Source organism: Dipodomys ordii, unplaced genomic scaffold (genome assembly GCF_000151885.1).
Source record: "Dipodomys ordii isolate 6190 unplaced genomic scaffold, Dord_2.0 Scaffold181, whole genome shotgun sequence".
Taxonomy (NCBI): Eukaryota; Metazoa; Chordata; class Mammalia; order Rodentia; family Heteromyidae; genus Dipodomys; species Dipodomys ordii.
This window is the reverse complement of record NW_012267397.1, coordinates 845,952-861,750: the sequence shown is the minus strand read 5'-3', so window position 1 is coordinate 861,750 and position 15,799 is coordinate 845,952. Positions and strand designations below refer to the sequence as shown.

General features: G+C 45.7%; 1 protein-coding gene across 1 annotated transcript in view; it reads right to left on the bottom strand.

Moving 5' to 3' along the window:
- The window catches only part of Ago1 (argonaute RISC catalytic component 1), a 42,680-nt gene extending 27,299 nt beyond the window's left edge, over nucleotides 1–15,381 (bottom strand). The window contains exons 1-8 of the mRNA XM_013034053.1: nucleotides 15,209–15,381; nucleotides 9,310–9,493; nucleotides 5,645–5,765; nucleotides 5,042–5,223; nucleotides 4,518–4,654; nucleotides 4,162–4,296; nucleotides 3,941–4,028; nucleotides 2,914–3,061 (exon numbers count right to left, since the gene is read on the bottom strand). Coding sequence (XP_012889507.1) covers nucleotides 2,914–3,061; nucleotides 3,941–4,028; nucleotides 4,162–4,296; nucleotides 4,518–4,654; nucleotides 5,042–5,223; nucleotides 5,645–5,765; nucleotides 9,310–9,493; nucleotides 15,209–15,233 — 1,020 coding nt within the window. The 5' untranslated portion in view covers nucleotides 15,234–15,381. The remainder of the gene's footprint in view (nucleotides 1–2,913; nucleotides 3,062–3,940; nucleotides 4,029–4,161; nucleotides 4,297–4,517; nucleotides 4,655–5,041; nucleotides 5,224–5,644; nucleotides 5,766–9,309; nucleotides 9,494–15,208) is intronic.
- Nucleotides 15,382–15,799: the final 418 nt, after the last annotated feature.

Below are 15,799 nucleotides of genomic sequence, written 5' to 3'. Positions count from 1 at the left end.
ATATGACAAAAAAAAAGGACGATAGCAGGAATGAACTATTTAAATATGAACAAATCATTTTGCTGAGCCTTTCAGTGTTACTGGATAACAATTTAATGAAACTGTTGAACTGGATTGGAGGCTATTTCTAGTTTCTACCTATGAAGATTCAAGTAATTCATTGTTCTACTTTAAAGTCTTCCAATAGATTCCTATTATGATTAGAGTAAAATCCAACCTGACCAAAACTTTGAACCTTACTAATTTGTTGATAGAATTGTAAAATAGCAATGACACTTTGGGAAACAATCTGGCACATCCTCAAGATGTTCAACATAATTATACACACATATAAAGTATACTACTATACTACATCTGGCCTAACCTGTTTTATTATTTTTGTTTGGGACTGGCAAGGTTTAAACTCAGGGCCTTAAACTCTCATTTGACCTTCTTGCTCAGAGCTGACCCTCTACAACTTGAGCCATACCTATAGTTTGGCATTTTGCTGGTTAATTAGAAATGGACTATTGTAGACTTTTCTGCCCAGGCTGACTTTGAGCCACCATTCTCCAGATTGCAGCCTCCTGAACAGGTAGGCTTATAGGCATGAGCCTCTACTGCCTGGCTTGTTTTATTATTCTTATAGCACTTACTACCATCTGAAACTGTGTTTTTTTACTGTTATATTTACTGTCTTTCCCTTCCAGAATATAAATTCCATAACAGCAAGAATCTTGTCTGTCTTACAAATCTCTATATTCCCAGAATTTAAGAGTTTATAACACATACTAAAGCATAATAAATCAAGAAATAATCATTACATGAATTAATCACCTTGAAAACTATTGTTTAAACAGAACTATTGTTGGGCTAGGACATTAAGTGGTACAATGACTGATTAGCAAGCATGTACCCCAGTACCATCAAAACAAAAACAAAACAACAATGAGCAGAAATCATGTTAATCTGCTAGCAAATCTCAGCTTACAATATATAGTAACAGCTCTCAGCTGGAATTGTTCCTAAAGACTTGTGGTCTACTTCCCCATTGCAATTTTGGAGAATGAACCTATGGTCTTCCACTTACTAGACAAGTGCTCTATCACTTGAAGCATGCCTCCATCCAAAACTTGTTTATACTTCAAACAAATATTGTTTTCTTCCCCCTTTCTGTGCCATCAGCAGCTACTACTTTTGAAGGTCTTTTCTCAGTCTCATTTCCTTGGGTTAGTAGTGATATGCTTGAAGCTCACAGGAGGCTTGAACTTCGGTCTAAGCTATCTGACTTCTGCTACTGTAAAAAAGGGGATAGTGTAGGCTAGTGTTCCTTCAACTTTAATGTATATGTAAATCCCCTTTGGACCTCCTTAAAAGACAGATTCTGACTCAGTATATATGGGTAGAGATTCTGCATTTAAAAGAAGCTCTCAAGTAATATCTATTCTGTTGGTACACTGATCATACTTTTTGAGGACCAGACAATGAAGCTGTCAGCAGTAGTTTTTCATTAAAAATTTTACTTAGAGTACACCAAACCAAACACAACCCAGTGATTCTACATGTTTCCACAACTTAAATAGCATTATTATACTTTAACTGCAATATTTTCCAGTGCATTATAGTATTTCTATTGTAATATAAAAGTACATGTCTTACAGCTAAAATTTTTCCTTCCTTCCCTTCTTTCCTTTCTTCCCTCCTCCTCCTTCTTCACCCTCCCCTCTTTCTCTCTTTCATTCTTTTGCTGGCACTAGGGTTTGAACCCAGAGCCTTGTATTCCTTTGGCCTTTTTGCTCACATCTGGTATTCTACCACATGAGCCACACCTTCAGTTCTTACAACTTTTTCAAAAGGATTACATTAACCATCAGAGAAATAGAATGTACATTATAGGTAATAGTTATCTCCATTTTCTTTAAAATAAAGTATGTTTGTTACTCCTGGTCACTTAGAATCTCTAACTCTAAATGGGGAAAGAGAAATTAAGAGAACATGGGTATGGGTATCTGCTATCTCTGCCCTGACCCAAACTAATTTACTTATTTGGTTTGTTGTTGTTGTTGTTCTGCCAGTCCTAGGACTTGAACTCATGGCCTGGGCACTATCCCTTGAACCACAGTGCCCCTTCCGGCTTCTTCTGTTTATGTGGCACTGAGGAATTGAACCCAAGGCTTCATGCATTGTAGGCAAGCATTTTACCACTAAGCCACCAGTCATGGTGCCTGAACTCAGGCCTGGGCACTGTCCCTCAGCTCTTCAGCTCAAGGCTAGTGCTTTACCACTTGAGCCACAGTGCCACTTCCACCTTTTTCTGCTTATGTGGTGCTGAGGAATCGAACCCAGGGCCTCATGCTTGCAAGGCAAGCGCTCTACCACTGAGCCACCTTCCCAGCCCCACTAAGCCACATCTCTAGCCCTAATTTACTTATTAAACAGTAAATAAAGCTTGCCCTTCTGGCTAACAGCCCTGATCATGAGAGTAAAAAAAGAATAAGAAAAAAATTAAGCAAGAATGAGGCTTATAGCGGGCGCTGGTGGTTCACACCTGTAATCCTAGCTACTCAGGAGGCTGAGATCTGAGGATCACGGTTCAAAGCCAGCCCGGGCAGGAAAGTCCGTGAGACTCTTATCTCCAATAAACCACTAGAAAACCGGAAGTGGCGCTGTGGCTCAAGTGGTAGAACTCTCGCCTTGAGCTGAAGAGCCCAAGGACAGCACCCAAGTCCAGAGTTCAAGCCCCACAACCGACCAAAAAAAAAAAAAAAAAGAATGAGGCTTGTTACACATAAGAATTACCTACTATCTTCTCAGAATACCAATTTTCCAAATTTTAAAATGAGGATGAGATTAGGAACCAACCAACTGACCTCTGATGATCAATGTTCAGGTATAATGCCTGTTACTAGCCCAACCAAAATTTGGCAGTCTCACCTCTAGTGGGAGATAGGTATGCTTTTGTTCCTGGCCAACTTGCAGGCAGGGCAGGTGGGGATACTTGAGCTGAAGATTATATTTCTGTTTGAAATATTGTGCCACTGTGCACTCTACTGTCTGTCCACTCTCCAACTGCAAGGGAAACCTGTTTGGAAAAAAGGAAAGGTGATGTCATAAGCAAGCATTCAATCTTATCTCTCTCTAGATCCACACCACAGAAAGTTTCATCCTTTACTTCTTCCTACTGGACCTCTTTGACCTCTGTCACTCATGAAAAAGCAGATAATACAGGGCTACAAGGGAAAAGCCAAAGATTTGAGGACAAAGTTCCCCAACAGTCAAAGCCATGTCTGACTCATCTATTTTTTGTTGTTGTTGGTTGTGGGGCTTGAACTCCGGGCCTGGGCGCTGTCCCTCAGCTCTTCAGCTCAAGGCTAGCACTCTACCACTTGAGCCACAGCGCCACTTCCGGCTTTTTTCTTTTTGCTTATGTGGTGCTGAGGAATCGAACCGAGAGCCTCATGCATGCAAGGCAAGCGCTCTACCACTGAGCCACCTTCCCAGCCCTCATCTATATTTTTAATGTTGAACATAAAGCCAGACACTGAGTAGGTACACCAGAGTCCAGTGAAGTCAAGAAGGGGGATAGAACACCTCCCAGGTTAACCAAGATTAGCCTTTTTCCAAGGTTAAGTTCAGGAGCCTGGCATTCCTTTTCTTTACAAAAGAGAAATGGAGATTCTAATATTTAAAGATCTATAACAGGAATCAGTGGATCATGCTTGCTCTACAGTAAAGGCCCAAAGAGAAGATAAAAATTGGAGAGTAGGCAATGGACCTTGGAAAGTTGGAGACAGATGCTACATTCGTATAGCTTGTCTCCAAAACCAGGGCTAGTCTAAAGCTCATTCCCTAGGACAGGTGGAAGGGAAGAGGGTGGGGAGAATGGTATCACAGAGAATATGTTTAAAATCTCAGATCTCTTCTACCAGTGGAGTATGTCTCAGCAACTCTGTCAACTTACGTCTGATGGCTAGCAGGGCGTCGGGTAACATTACACACACGGTATTTCCTCTTCATCTGTCCACAGTGTGTCACTTCCACCTTTAGGCCTGAGATACACACATTACTTGTCAAGTATGAAATAGGATGTTCATATGCCCTGGCTTTGTCTCTCCCAAGGCAATTTCCTCTATTGGTAGGAACAACCAACAGTTTCCCTTCCCCATGAGGTTAGGTCCTCACCCTTGATCTCCTTGGTAAAGCGAACACGCTGGGAGTCTGTGAGGGGCTTGGGTTGCTCATCTATGTTCCTGATGTCCAGTACCTCACACATGAATTCAATCACTGGTTGTGCCTTATAGAAGGCAGTGGCTGAGACTGTGGGGACAGGGTAGGGATAGGTTAGCTTAGGTTCTGTCTGAATAAATAAGGTATTGCAATTTATACCCTCTTCTTTATAGGGTGCTGGGATGAGGATAGGGGGTGCTAGGGCTATAGGAATTAGACTAGGAGTTTGGTTGCAGAGCTAGAAGGGATGAGGCTGGGAGTGTGGTCACTGGACTTGGGGTGCCCCTGGCTCCATAGCTCTCCCCACTCACCATCAATGTTGAGCATCATCTTCCACATGGCAGGGCGCACAGACTGGTGAAAGCCGAACCAGACCTCGCGCCCACCCCCCAGCGGGTGGTAGTAGCCCTCAGGCGGTGAGAAGAAGGAGCGGCCCACAGGGGTGTACCTGGCAGGGACAGGCAGAGAACTGGTCCCTCGGGCACAGGCCCCCACCCTGTGAGGCATCCTGGGCACGGAGGAGCCCTGGCCTGGAAGGCAGGACACCAGGGCTTTAATGCCAGCTCTGATCTTTCATTAGTTGTATGACTGACCTTGTTCAAGTTTCTACCCTGCCCTGCAGGGACAGATGGGATGAGGCCCAAAGATATCTAAGGACAGGGTCAGGGGTTTAAACCATCTAAATGTCTATGCATACTTGCCTGGCACATGATAGGACTACAAAGAAATTTTTTTCGGTGGCACACTATGGGACCTTAACATGTACTCACTCCCTTCCTCCCCCCACAGCAGTTCTGTCAATACAAGTAGCCCAGATACTAACTACACCCAATACCTCATGGATGCCAGGTGCCTCATGGCCACATCCAGAGCTTGCACAGACTCCAGGGGAACAGGGATCTGTCCACTGACCAGGGCCTCATGCAGCATGCGCCAGCTCACAATGGCTAGCCACTTGATGGAGACCTTAAAAATCCGATCCTTCCCTTCCCCAGGAATTGTCACCTCAAAGTCCACCTTCAGGAGGGCGAGAAAAAAAAGAGTAAAGGATTGTCATCACAGAGAGATACAGGCAGACCCAGCTGCCACCCACTCCATGGACTTGCCAAAATTCTGCTCCTTAAGTCAATAAGGCTCAGAATAAAAACTGCAGAGTAAATCCAACCCCTTAGTTTCCAGCCACCTTGGTTTAGTGCTTCTTTCCCTCTCAACCTAGCGGGAAGTTCTTTAGGTCTATTTTCCATTTAATCTGAGTCTGTTTAGGGAACAGGTATAGGCTAAGTAAGTATTAGCACCTATTTACCCCTCACTCTAAAACAGACTTTCATAGCACAAATTATCAAAAGGCACCCCGAACCTCCAAACTCCAGATGGGCTTACATTAGGTTTGTTCCAATTCAGACCTCTGATACAGGCCTATCCTTATTCCCCATCTTACCCGTTCGTTGCCAATAGGCAATGCTGTGACAGTGTAAATGTTCTTCTTTCCATCATACACAGGCTTGCGATCACCAAAGATCTGAGGCTTGAAATGCTGGACCATGTATTCCACCACTTCCCTGTGGGGGACAGAAGTGGCCTGTGGAAGCCAAGAGACTACCACTTCAAGTTTTTGGAAATAATTCAAAGTCCAAGCAATGACCCATCTACTATATTCACACCAAACATTTTTTCACTCTGTGACAGTTCTTTTCAAACTTCAACATTCCTATGAATCACTTGGAGGTCCTATTAAAATGCAGCCTCTGATTCAATAGGCCTACAGTGCAGTCTGAAACTGCATTTCTAACATCCCAGGTGATGCTGCTGCTCTAGGCTCACCAAGACTCTAAGGGACCAGAAAGAGTGGGTATGCATGCCTTCTAAGAAGAAGAGTCTGAGATGAAAAGGACTTGATTCCAGTGTCTATCCAGAATCCAGGCTATTCTAATTTCCAATCCCTAGTCTGATAAGCAAAACAAAGAAAGTATGAAAGGGAAAATATAAACTGGAATAATAATAAACTGTTTAGAACCTCATCTCATCTCTCCATCTTTCTGAAACTTAGTACCACTAACCTATTTTCTCTCAATTATAATCTCCTCCTCAATTTTATTTATTTTTTATTTTTATTTTTTGGTCTGTTATGGGGCCTGAACTCTGGGCCTGGGCACTGTCCCTCAACTCTTCAGCTCAAGGCTACTGCTCTACTACTTGAGCCACAGCGCCACTTCTAGATTTTTTGCTTATGTGGTGCTGAGGAATTGAACCCAGGGCCTCATGCATGCAAGGCAAGCACTCTACCACTGAGCCACCTTCCCAGCCCCTCCTCCTTAATTTTCTTATCCTCTGCTACTTAGATCCTGGTGTCTATCATTCTTCTTAGCCCAAAAACCATCTGATCTCTTTGCTTCCTAAACCAAAGCCCTTGGTACTGCTATCTAAACCACACTCAAAATGGTATGTTAGGAGCAAATTATTTGAATTCCAATATGTCTCAATGCTGCCAAGCGATCTTTTTCCTTTTTCTTTTTTTTGGGGGGGGTCCAGTCATGGGGCCTGAACTCTGGGCCTGGGCGCTGTCCCTCAGCTCTTCAGCTCAAGACTAGCGCTCAACCACTTGAGCCACAGCACCACTTCCGGCTTCTTTTTCTTTTTGGTGCTGAGGAATCGAACCCAGGGCCTCAGGCATGCAAGGCAAGCACTCTACCACTAAGCCACCTTCCCAGCCCCAAGCGATCTTTTTTCAACTCCCTGATTACTTATAGTCCTCATAGAATCTGTCAAATCTTCTCTACCATTCATCCCTGCCTTCTATGTGAAAGTAATTCTAATATCTCTGAAATGAGTGAGAATAATAGGCAAAGTTAGCTTTGAATTTCCAGATATGTACATAAACATTTATATATATGTTCTTTTCTTTTCCTCTCATTTTGGAAATGTCCCCTACATATATTATTTTTAGACAAATGAAAATATATTGAACTTTATTCACTAAAGAAAAATAATTTAAAATTAGAATACCATATAATAATCTACCTATCAGAATGCTAAAAAAAAAAACTGATATACACTAAGTTGGTACAGATATGAATAACAAATCCCTTGAAGCTTTGCTAATGGGAATAAAAATGAATATAATTTACCTTTAAAAACTGACAATATCTGAAATACTTTATATTTACTGTTCTAACAACTGCACTTCTAGAAATCTATCCCCCAGATGTACTCATATTTGGGTAAAAATATATATCCATATAATTATATTTAGTATAGTTTCAATTTTGTAGCTGAAATTTAGGATTCCCCTAATATTCAATAGATTTATTGAGTAAATGTAATATAGCTATTCAATGGAATACTTATGGGGTTATGCAAAAAACTGAGACAGATTACATGTATCGATATGTACTATTTTTCAAAATAATGGTTTAATAGGAAAAATGCAAGGTGCAGAACAAAATATATTAGGATCCTATCTTTTGTGCATTCAAAAATTATGTATAGTGCCAGGCACCAGCAGATCATGCTTGTGATCCTACTCAGGAAGCTGAGATATGAGGAAATATGAGGATTGAGGTTCAAAGTCAGACCAATAAAGTCCATGAAACTTCAATTAACCACCCAAAAAGCCAGAAGATCTGTGGCTCATGTGGTAGAATGCTAGTGTTGCACAAAAAAAACTCGGGACATTGCCCAGGCCCTGAGTTCAAGTCCCAGACAGGCACACACACAAAAATAATAATAAAAAATTATATTTGAATATGCACAGAAGAGTCCAGAAACATACTTAAGAATGGTAAAACTTAATGCCTCAGGGGAACAGGCTTGTAAGACATCTTTTACTGTTACTTTTTGTAATTATTCAGGACTTTAAAACATTGTGCATATGCCAGGCGCTGGTGGCTCATGCCTGTAATCCTAGGTACTCAGCAGGCTGAGAGCTGAGGATTGTGGTTCAAAGCCAGCCCGGGCAGGAAAGTCCGTGAGACTCTCATCTCCAATAAAATCCACTAGAAAACCAGAAGTGGTGCTGTGGCTCAAGCGGTAGAGCGTTTGCCTTGAGCTAAAGAGCTGAGGGACAGCGCCCAAGCCCAGATTCAAGCCCCACAACTGACCAAAAAATAAATAAATAAGTTTTAGAAAGAAATCTGCTTCTTTTGACTGAGAATAATTAATCCCGAGTATACACTTTGTGATGTCCTCCTGTCTCAGGAAGGACATCCTACTTTCATTCCTAGACCTTTCAAAACCTCTCCTCAATGAGCTCTTTCACCTCTGTCACAAACATCCACACCTCATTCTTAAAAGTTCTTCATCCATTTCAACAAGGCTTTAAATTTGCTACGCACTATTCTTGGCCCCTACAGGCCTCTTTAGCCAATATTTCCTCTCTCCATTTTACTGCCAAATTATGTGGAAAAAGTTATCTGTTTTCATTATTCATACCACTTATGCCTTTACTTACTGTGGTTAGATTAACTAACCCAATTACTCTATTGAAATTGTTCTGGCAGTGGCTGGGAATGTGGCTTAGCTGTAGAGTGCTTGCCTAGCATGCATGAACCCCTGTGTTCGATTCCTCAGCACCACATAAACAGAAAAACCTGGAAGTAGTGTTGTAGCTCAAATGGTAGAGTGCTAGCCTTGAGCAAAAAGAAGCTTAGGGAGAGTGCTCAGGCCTTGAGTTCAAGCCCCAGGACTGAAGGAAGGGAAAGGGAATGGGGAAGGGGAAGGGGAAGGGGAAGGAAAGGGCAAGGGCAAGGGGAAGAGGAAGGGGAAGGGCAAGGGGAAGGGGAAGGAAAGGGGAAGGGGAAGGGGAAGGAAAGGGAAAGGGAAAGGGAAAGGAAAGGAAAGGAAAGGAAAGGAAAGGAAAGGAAAGGGAAAGGGAAAAGAAAGGAAAGGAAAAGGGAGAAGACAAGAGAAAAGAAATTGTTCTAGTAAAAGCCACCAATTCTCTCTTAATGACCAAATTCAACATCCACCCTACCTGGCATCTCTTCCTCAAAAGTTTGCTTGAATTTGGTGGAATCACCCTCTGCTGGTTTTTCTTTTAGTTTTATGCCCCATTTCCTTTCCAAGTTCTGAGAAAAGCAAAGATTCCTGAACTTGGTAACAACTTACCGGTTGACTCTTCGGGGACACTTGTCTGGCTTGATGTCCACTTCATAGTGGTAAACGTCAATCTTAGGAATGTCCACCTCAAAGTAATTGGCCAGAAGTTTGATTGGTTTCCCCACAGTGCCAATGCCAGGGCGACGAGGTGCCTGGAACACCTGCTGCAAGGGGGGCAGGTAGGCGCCCGCAGCTATTAAGACAAAGAGGCCCAATGAGGTCAGAGTCCTCAAACTCCTAACAATTACCCAGATCAGAGAAAGCACAGGCCTCCTAGAAAAGGAACAAGGAGAGTGTAAGGTCCGCTCCTGGATGGCCAGCAGACTCCACCCTCCTCGCAGCAAAGTCTCCACCCAGTACCTGCGTTACCTAGGCAACTAGGACACTTGGAAGAGGTCACATCTGCATCCGCTGAGGTCACATCTGAATTCGATGTGGCCACACCTTTCTCCGCCCATACCCTAGATAAGGCCTAGCCCAGGCCCAGACTCTCTTGCTGCTCTTTTCTAGCTCTTTCCTCTCTCTTTCCTCTTTCCCAGCTCTCTCTCATTCCCAGGCCTTTCCCAGCCACGTGGAGTGCCAACCTTGCCTGGTCCAGCAGGTCTACTGAATAAACCTACCCCTTACCTGAATACCACGTGCGTGCTGCTGTTCTTACTCGGATACCTCTTTTTAAAAACCTAACAGAGAGTAGAGAGGAAACCTCTATACTGCTTCCTAATTTAGTTGAGTGTTTCCACTAACTCAGACATTGCTAGGCTCATTTATTTCTTTTTTCTTTTTCTAGTATTTTCGTTAAATTCCCTTTTCTAGTCAGAAAAATGTCTATTTTAAACTAATCATGTAAATATGTGCTAAATTCCTACTACATGATAAGGGAAGGGGCTAAGTCTGACTCCTAGTAACAAAACCTTTCCTTCCTTATACTTGATTAAGATACCTATCTCTACCAAGTGTCTCACAGACTAAGATTGTCCTACCCTGCTGGCCAGATGCTCACTTAACCCCATCCTGAACACAAAATAACATCATCTTGATCTTCCTCTGCAATTTAGACAGGAAGACCAAAAGAAGACCAGGCTGGGTAGTGCAGGGGTAGTGCAGGGGGTGCAAAAGAACACTAAGGAGACTACAGACTGGAAACAAGGTGAGATAAGGGGTTGAGGAAAAGACCAGCACTGGGAATCACAGTAGAAAAAGGCTTGAATTGGCCAGGAAGGCTAGAATTTAGGGACAGAGAAATTTAAGTTAGAGTTAGGGGCTAAGGTAAGATGAAGTATGGTACCTACAATAGAAAGGGCAGTGAAGAAAAAGCTTACATGAAGAAAGAACTAGGGGCTGGGAATGTGGCTTAGTGGTAGAGTACATGCATGAAGCCCTGGGTTCAATTCCTCAATACTACATAAACAGAAAAAGCTGGAAGTGACACTGGGCTCAAGTGGTAGAGTGAGCAAAAGAAGCTCAGGGACAATGCCCACACCCTGAGTTAAAGTCCTAGGACTGGCAAAAAAACAAAAAACTAGGGGGCTTGGGAAGCAGAGATAGCAATCTGAATATAGAAGAACAGGCATTGGCTCTAAAAAAGAAAATATAAAATTCTTTCCATGCTCTACAAATCCTTCCATGCAGAAAGCCTAGAGAGCAGGAGTCAATTTCAAGACTGAGAGCCCTAGGGAAAGGGTTAGGAGAAGGACAACCTATTTGCTGTCCCCAGTCTTATTTTCTAGCTGGGGGCAGGGAAGGGGAAGGAAATAGAGAAGCCTTTGTCCCCACTTACTATTATTGTTCTTGCCATCAGACGACCAGCCAGGTGGGAGGACAGAAGGAAGGATAAAGCAGCCCAGAACCTCCTATTACCAGAGCTCAGCTTTTACCTCAGACAGGCTGGGAGTGGGGGAGAGGGAGAGGAGAGGTAAGCCTATCTTCAGCTGTAGGTTCAGAAAGAGGTCAGAACCATTTGTGGGAGGGGGCACTTCCCAGAGTTTAGCAGCTCAGTCTCCCTCCTAACCACCTGTTAAGTACAGCCCCACTCCGCAGAAAGGGAAATTAAGGCCCAATCTGGAGGGGAAAAAAAGCCTTCAGAACTCAGCTCTGGGCAAGAAGCATAACTACCCACACTTGGCTACCTACTCCAGAAAGACTAGCACAGAAGCTGCAACACAAGCCTACAGACAGACACATGTTCCTGTCACATTCGAGCACAACCTAGACCTTGAAAGTTTACCTTTACCTCAGGCCTTTCATCTGGGTTCTTCAAAAAGCAGAACCCCTAGTGCCTACCAGACAAGTGGTCAGACTTAAACAAAGAAACACACCCAGAGACATATTACAAGAGGACACAAACAAATGAACATCTGCAAACACCCCCCCCAAAAAAAAATCTTGTGCTGGACAAACATGAAGCATTGTGAGTTTAGATAAAGTGATACCTTTTCTTCCCCAAGCACTCAGATTCCATCTACCTTATCTTCCAGGCTGAATAATCATTTGGGGCCTTGGGAGAAACACATGCCCCTAGAACTAGGAGCTGGTTAGAAATGATGGGGTGTGGGACAGATATCAACCCTAAAGCCTCCTCTTGGCTAGAAATAAGATAAGACTTGGCCTTAGAGTACCCTCCCTGGAAGGTTTTGGAAAAGGCAGGAGCTTACACCCCATTTCATATCCCAACTAGGGAAGACAGGAGGAAGCAAAAAAAAAAAAATTCTCTCACATGGTATCCCCCACCCCCATAAGCCCTCCCAGCTGTACAAAGTCCTTCCCCCCCCCATTACCACACCCTGCCCCCAGCTTTCAGTCTGAGAATGGGAGACACTTCCCGTCAGACCCAGACAGGGACAGACGGCCACTTTGTGATGCAGATGAGGGCCCCAGCACGGAGGACAAAGCTCCAGCCTAAGGGGAAAGGGGCGGGGCCCTCCCCGCAGACAAAAGCGAGGAGGGAGGGGCCTTGAAAATGACACTCCCCCTCCCCCAACCCCAACCAGCCCAGAGAAAGTAAGAGCTTGAAGACCTGGCTCTGTACTCCTTCCAGCAGCACAGAAGCCCAACCAACCTCCCTAAGAGACAGGCTGCCTAATCAAAAGAGGCTAGGTACGTGAGTAAGAAAAGACCCAGAGACCAATCTCTCCAAAAAGGATTTGTCCCATTATTAAATACACACCATTATTGAATATACACATATGAGATTAACCAAATTTCACACTTGAGTGGGATTTCATTCAATTAACATACATGAGACAAATGTTGATTTTAAAGAAATCAGGCACTCCCTTTACCTTCAAGGAACTCTCAGTCCAGTACAGGTGTTTGGAACACACTTGTCCACAGGAGGCACACCTGAACCTAAGACCATTGCCTTGGTTAAGTGCAGTTCCCCCCAGCTGTCTCAGGACAGTATTCCAATTTCTTTCAAGACAAGTAGTCTAGGCTTAGAGCAGTTATGGAGTCCCTCCACCAACAGCTTTCACGCTGAATTGTTTTGTTTTCCAATCCTGGGGCTTGAACTCAGGGCCTAGGCAATGTCCCTGAGTTTCTTTTGCCCAAGGCTTACACTCTAGCCCTTGAGCCACAGTGCCACTTCTGGCTTTTTCTTTTTATGTGGTACTGAGGAATCAAACCCAGGCTTCATGCATGCTAGGCAAGCACTCTACCACAAAGCCACCTTCCTTGAGGCTGAATTTTAATGACTACCTTTGTTGAGGCAAAGCCTGGTCCTACTAGGCTTCTCTCAAGATTACAACTGACTCCAGAACTAGATCCCAGCTCTTCCCCTAGAAGCTTATTTCTTGTTTAAAAAAAAAAAGTCATTTTTTTCATTATTCCAGAACCTATTAGAATATATGTCAGGATAAAATCATTAGCAGCCTGGGTGCAATCTATCTGGACTTCAATGACCCACCTACCCTGTTCTTGTCCACAGGTTGTTGGTAATAACTATGCAGCCTAAAAAACTAAGAGTTTGTAGGATGGAGAATGGGAACAGCAGTTTTCACTGAAGTTAGCTGCTACCTGCACTCCACCTTAGGAACTTACACAACTTCTGGAAGATTGTGTGTGTGTGTGTGTAGGGAAAAATAGTCACTAAGTACTCATACATAACATTGAATGAAAGACTTGAGAGAGTAGGAGCAACTTGACTGGTCTGAAATACAAAGATCTGTCCACTAGGAAAGTGATGTTAAGTCCAAAACAAAATTTACTACTCCTATCCACAGTCCAGGTGGAAGGAGGTGGTGAGAAACTACCTAAAAGATTCCTGAGTCCAGAATACTCTTTCTGTCACAAAGAGACCTAGGCCTAGGATACAGAGGGTACTACCAGCATACAACCCATCCAGAGGAATCCATACTTCTTGGGGGCAAGCTTGCCTCAGTTTCTCCTGTTTTTATCTCCTTTTCACTTTTTTTTTCCCAGCTGTGGGGCTTGAACTCTGGGCACTCTCCCTCAGCTCTTCGGCTCAAGGCTAGTGCTCTATCACTTGAGCCACAGCACCACTTCCAGTTTTCTGAGTGGTTTAGTCTAAGAGTCTAATGGATGTTCTTGCCCGGGCTGGCTTTGAACTGTGATCCTCAGATCTCAGCCTTCTGAGTAGTTAGGATTATAGGGGGTGAGCTACCGGCACACTGCTCCTTTTCACTTCTGAATAAGAAGTTATGACTACTAACTGGGACTTGCCAGAACCAATGTTAAAAAAAAATCTCTCCTCAAACAACCTGTTTGTATTAAAGCAGACTAGCCTAGCAATCTTGGATCTAATGAGCAACCCCCTGATGGTTTCTGAAGAGCAAAGATGAAAAAGGAAAGATACTCTGGGAGACAGACCGTGAAAATATTAAGGTATAAAGAGATTACACTGTGATATCAAAAGACAATTCAATGGACAAGATCATTACTTTTGGATTAAAAGCTCCTACCTCTCATTCAGTATTGGACTAGAAACTTGAAAACCAGTTAAACTTGGCCTATCCTTGGTACCTTTTCTAAGGCCTGTCTTCAGGGAGGACCAGCTCTCCCCAAACATGACTTCAATTCTCGTCTTTCCTCTTGAAGCTGAAAAAGGCACTTTGGCAGCATCCCTCAATCCATTCTTGGCAAATTGTGACTGAGGGGCTTAAGGGCCAAATGTCAGAGACTTCAAGATGGAGAAGGGGGCAATTCCCATTGGCACTCTGTCAGCACCTTAAGAGAATGCACGCATAAGTGCACTAGTTTTTCCAGGCCAAACAGGGTGAGAGAAGTGTGGGGTGGGGAGGGGGGGGGAGCAGCAGGCAGCCACGCCCCCACCACATCAGGCAGCCCCTTCCAGCTGGCACCTCGGCGCATGCTCCTATGTCACCGCTCAGGTTCCCCAACCTCACCAAGGGGGAAATCCTTCGTGCCAGATCCCCACCCACTGTCCTCTGACCCTCGCCCTCCAGTCAGTTGCTGGCTGGGGCGGAGCTCACAGCCTAGCTCTGGCGCCTACTCCCAAGAGACATTAGCTTAGCCCGACCCAGGCGAGCCCCCGCCCCCGGCATGCAGTAGCTGCAGGCCCTACGTTGTCGTCGTCCTCCCCCCCCCCCACACCTGGATCCCGCCCCTGCCACCTGCCGGGCCTCACTAGGCCTCCCCTGATCTCCAGGAGCCCTTCCGTGCTCTCAGGCCCAGCTACCAGATTACTTCCCACTCCCAGGACTGCATACAGCCTTCCCGGGCAAACAGCTCCCATCTCAGGGTCCTCTTCACATGGTTCCCCCCGCAGGCCCCGAACCCGGAACGGCGCACAGCTCCCTTCAAAATGCCCCCCCCCATCCCAGGAGAGCCCTGCTGTCACTCAGAAGCCCTTCTCCCAGGAACCGGGGTCTTCCCGCGAGAGGCCCTCGGGCTTCTGGAGCGCGCCCCGTTCCGCCCTCCCGGGGGCCCTTACCTGCTCCCGAGGGTCCCGCTTCCATCCCATATACCCGTGCGGGGGTCAGGCGGCCTGGAGACGGTGGAGTCCAGCGTGAGGGGCCTAGCTCCCCCGCTCTCTCGCAGTTCGGGCTCCCGGGCCGGGCTCGGCTACACCCCCAAGCCCGGCCGCTCGCGCCGGCGCCCCCGCAGCCTCCGTTGCCGCCGCCGCCGCCGCCGCCGCCGCGGAGCCTGCAGCAGCTCCCCCTGCGAGCGCCCGGCCAGCTGCCAGTGCGCAGGCGCGACCGCCAGGCCCAGGGGGCGGACGGGAACGAGTCAAGCGGGGCGCTCCGACGGCAACAAAGGCCAATGGAGAGGGGCGGGGGCACGGGGACCGGAGGCAGCGGCCCCTGGCGGTCACCCTTCGCCCTGCAGCCTGGCGGGAGGGCTCCGGTAGGGGCGTTCAGTGGGGGCGGGACTGGGTGACACCCCCAGCAGCTGCCTAGGACTCCGGTTCCCCCTCTCCGCCTCCCCCCACACCCTCCTCCTCCAAACAGGTCCCCCCAAAGCCACACACAGCCCCCGCCCTCCGCACAGTGTCACGCGCCCGTTACAGGAAGCCCACCTCACC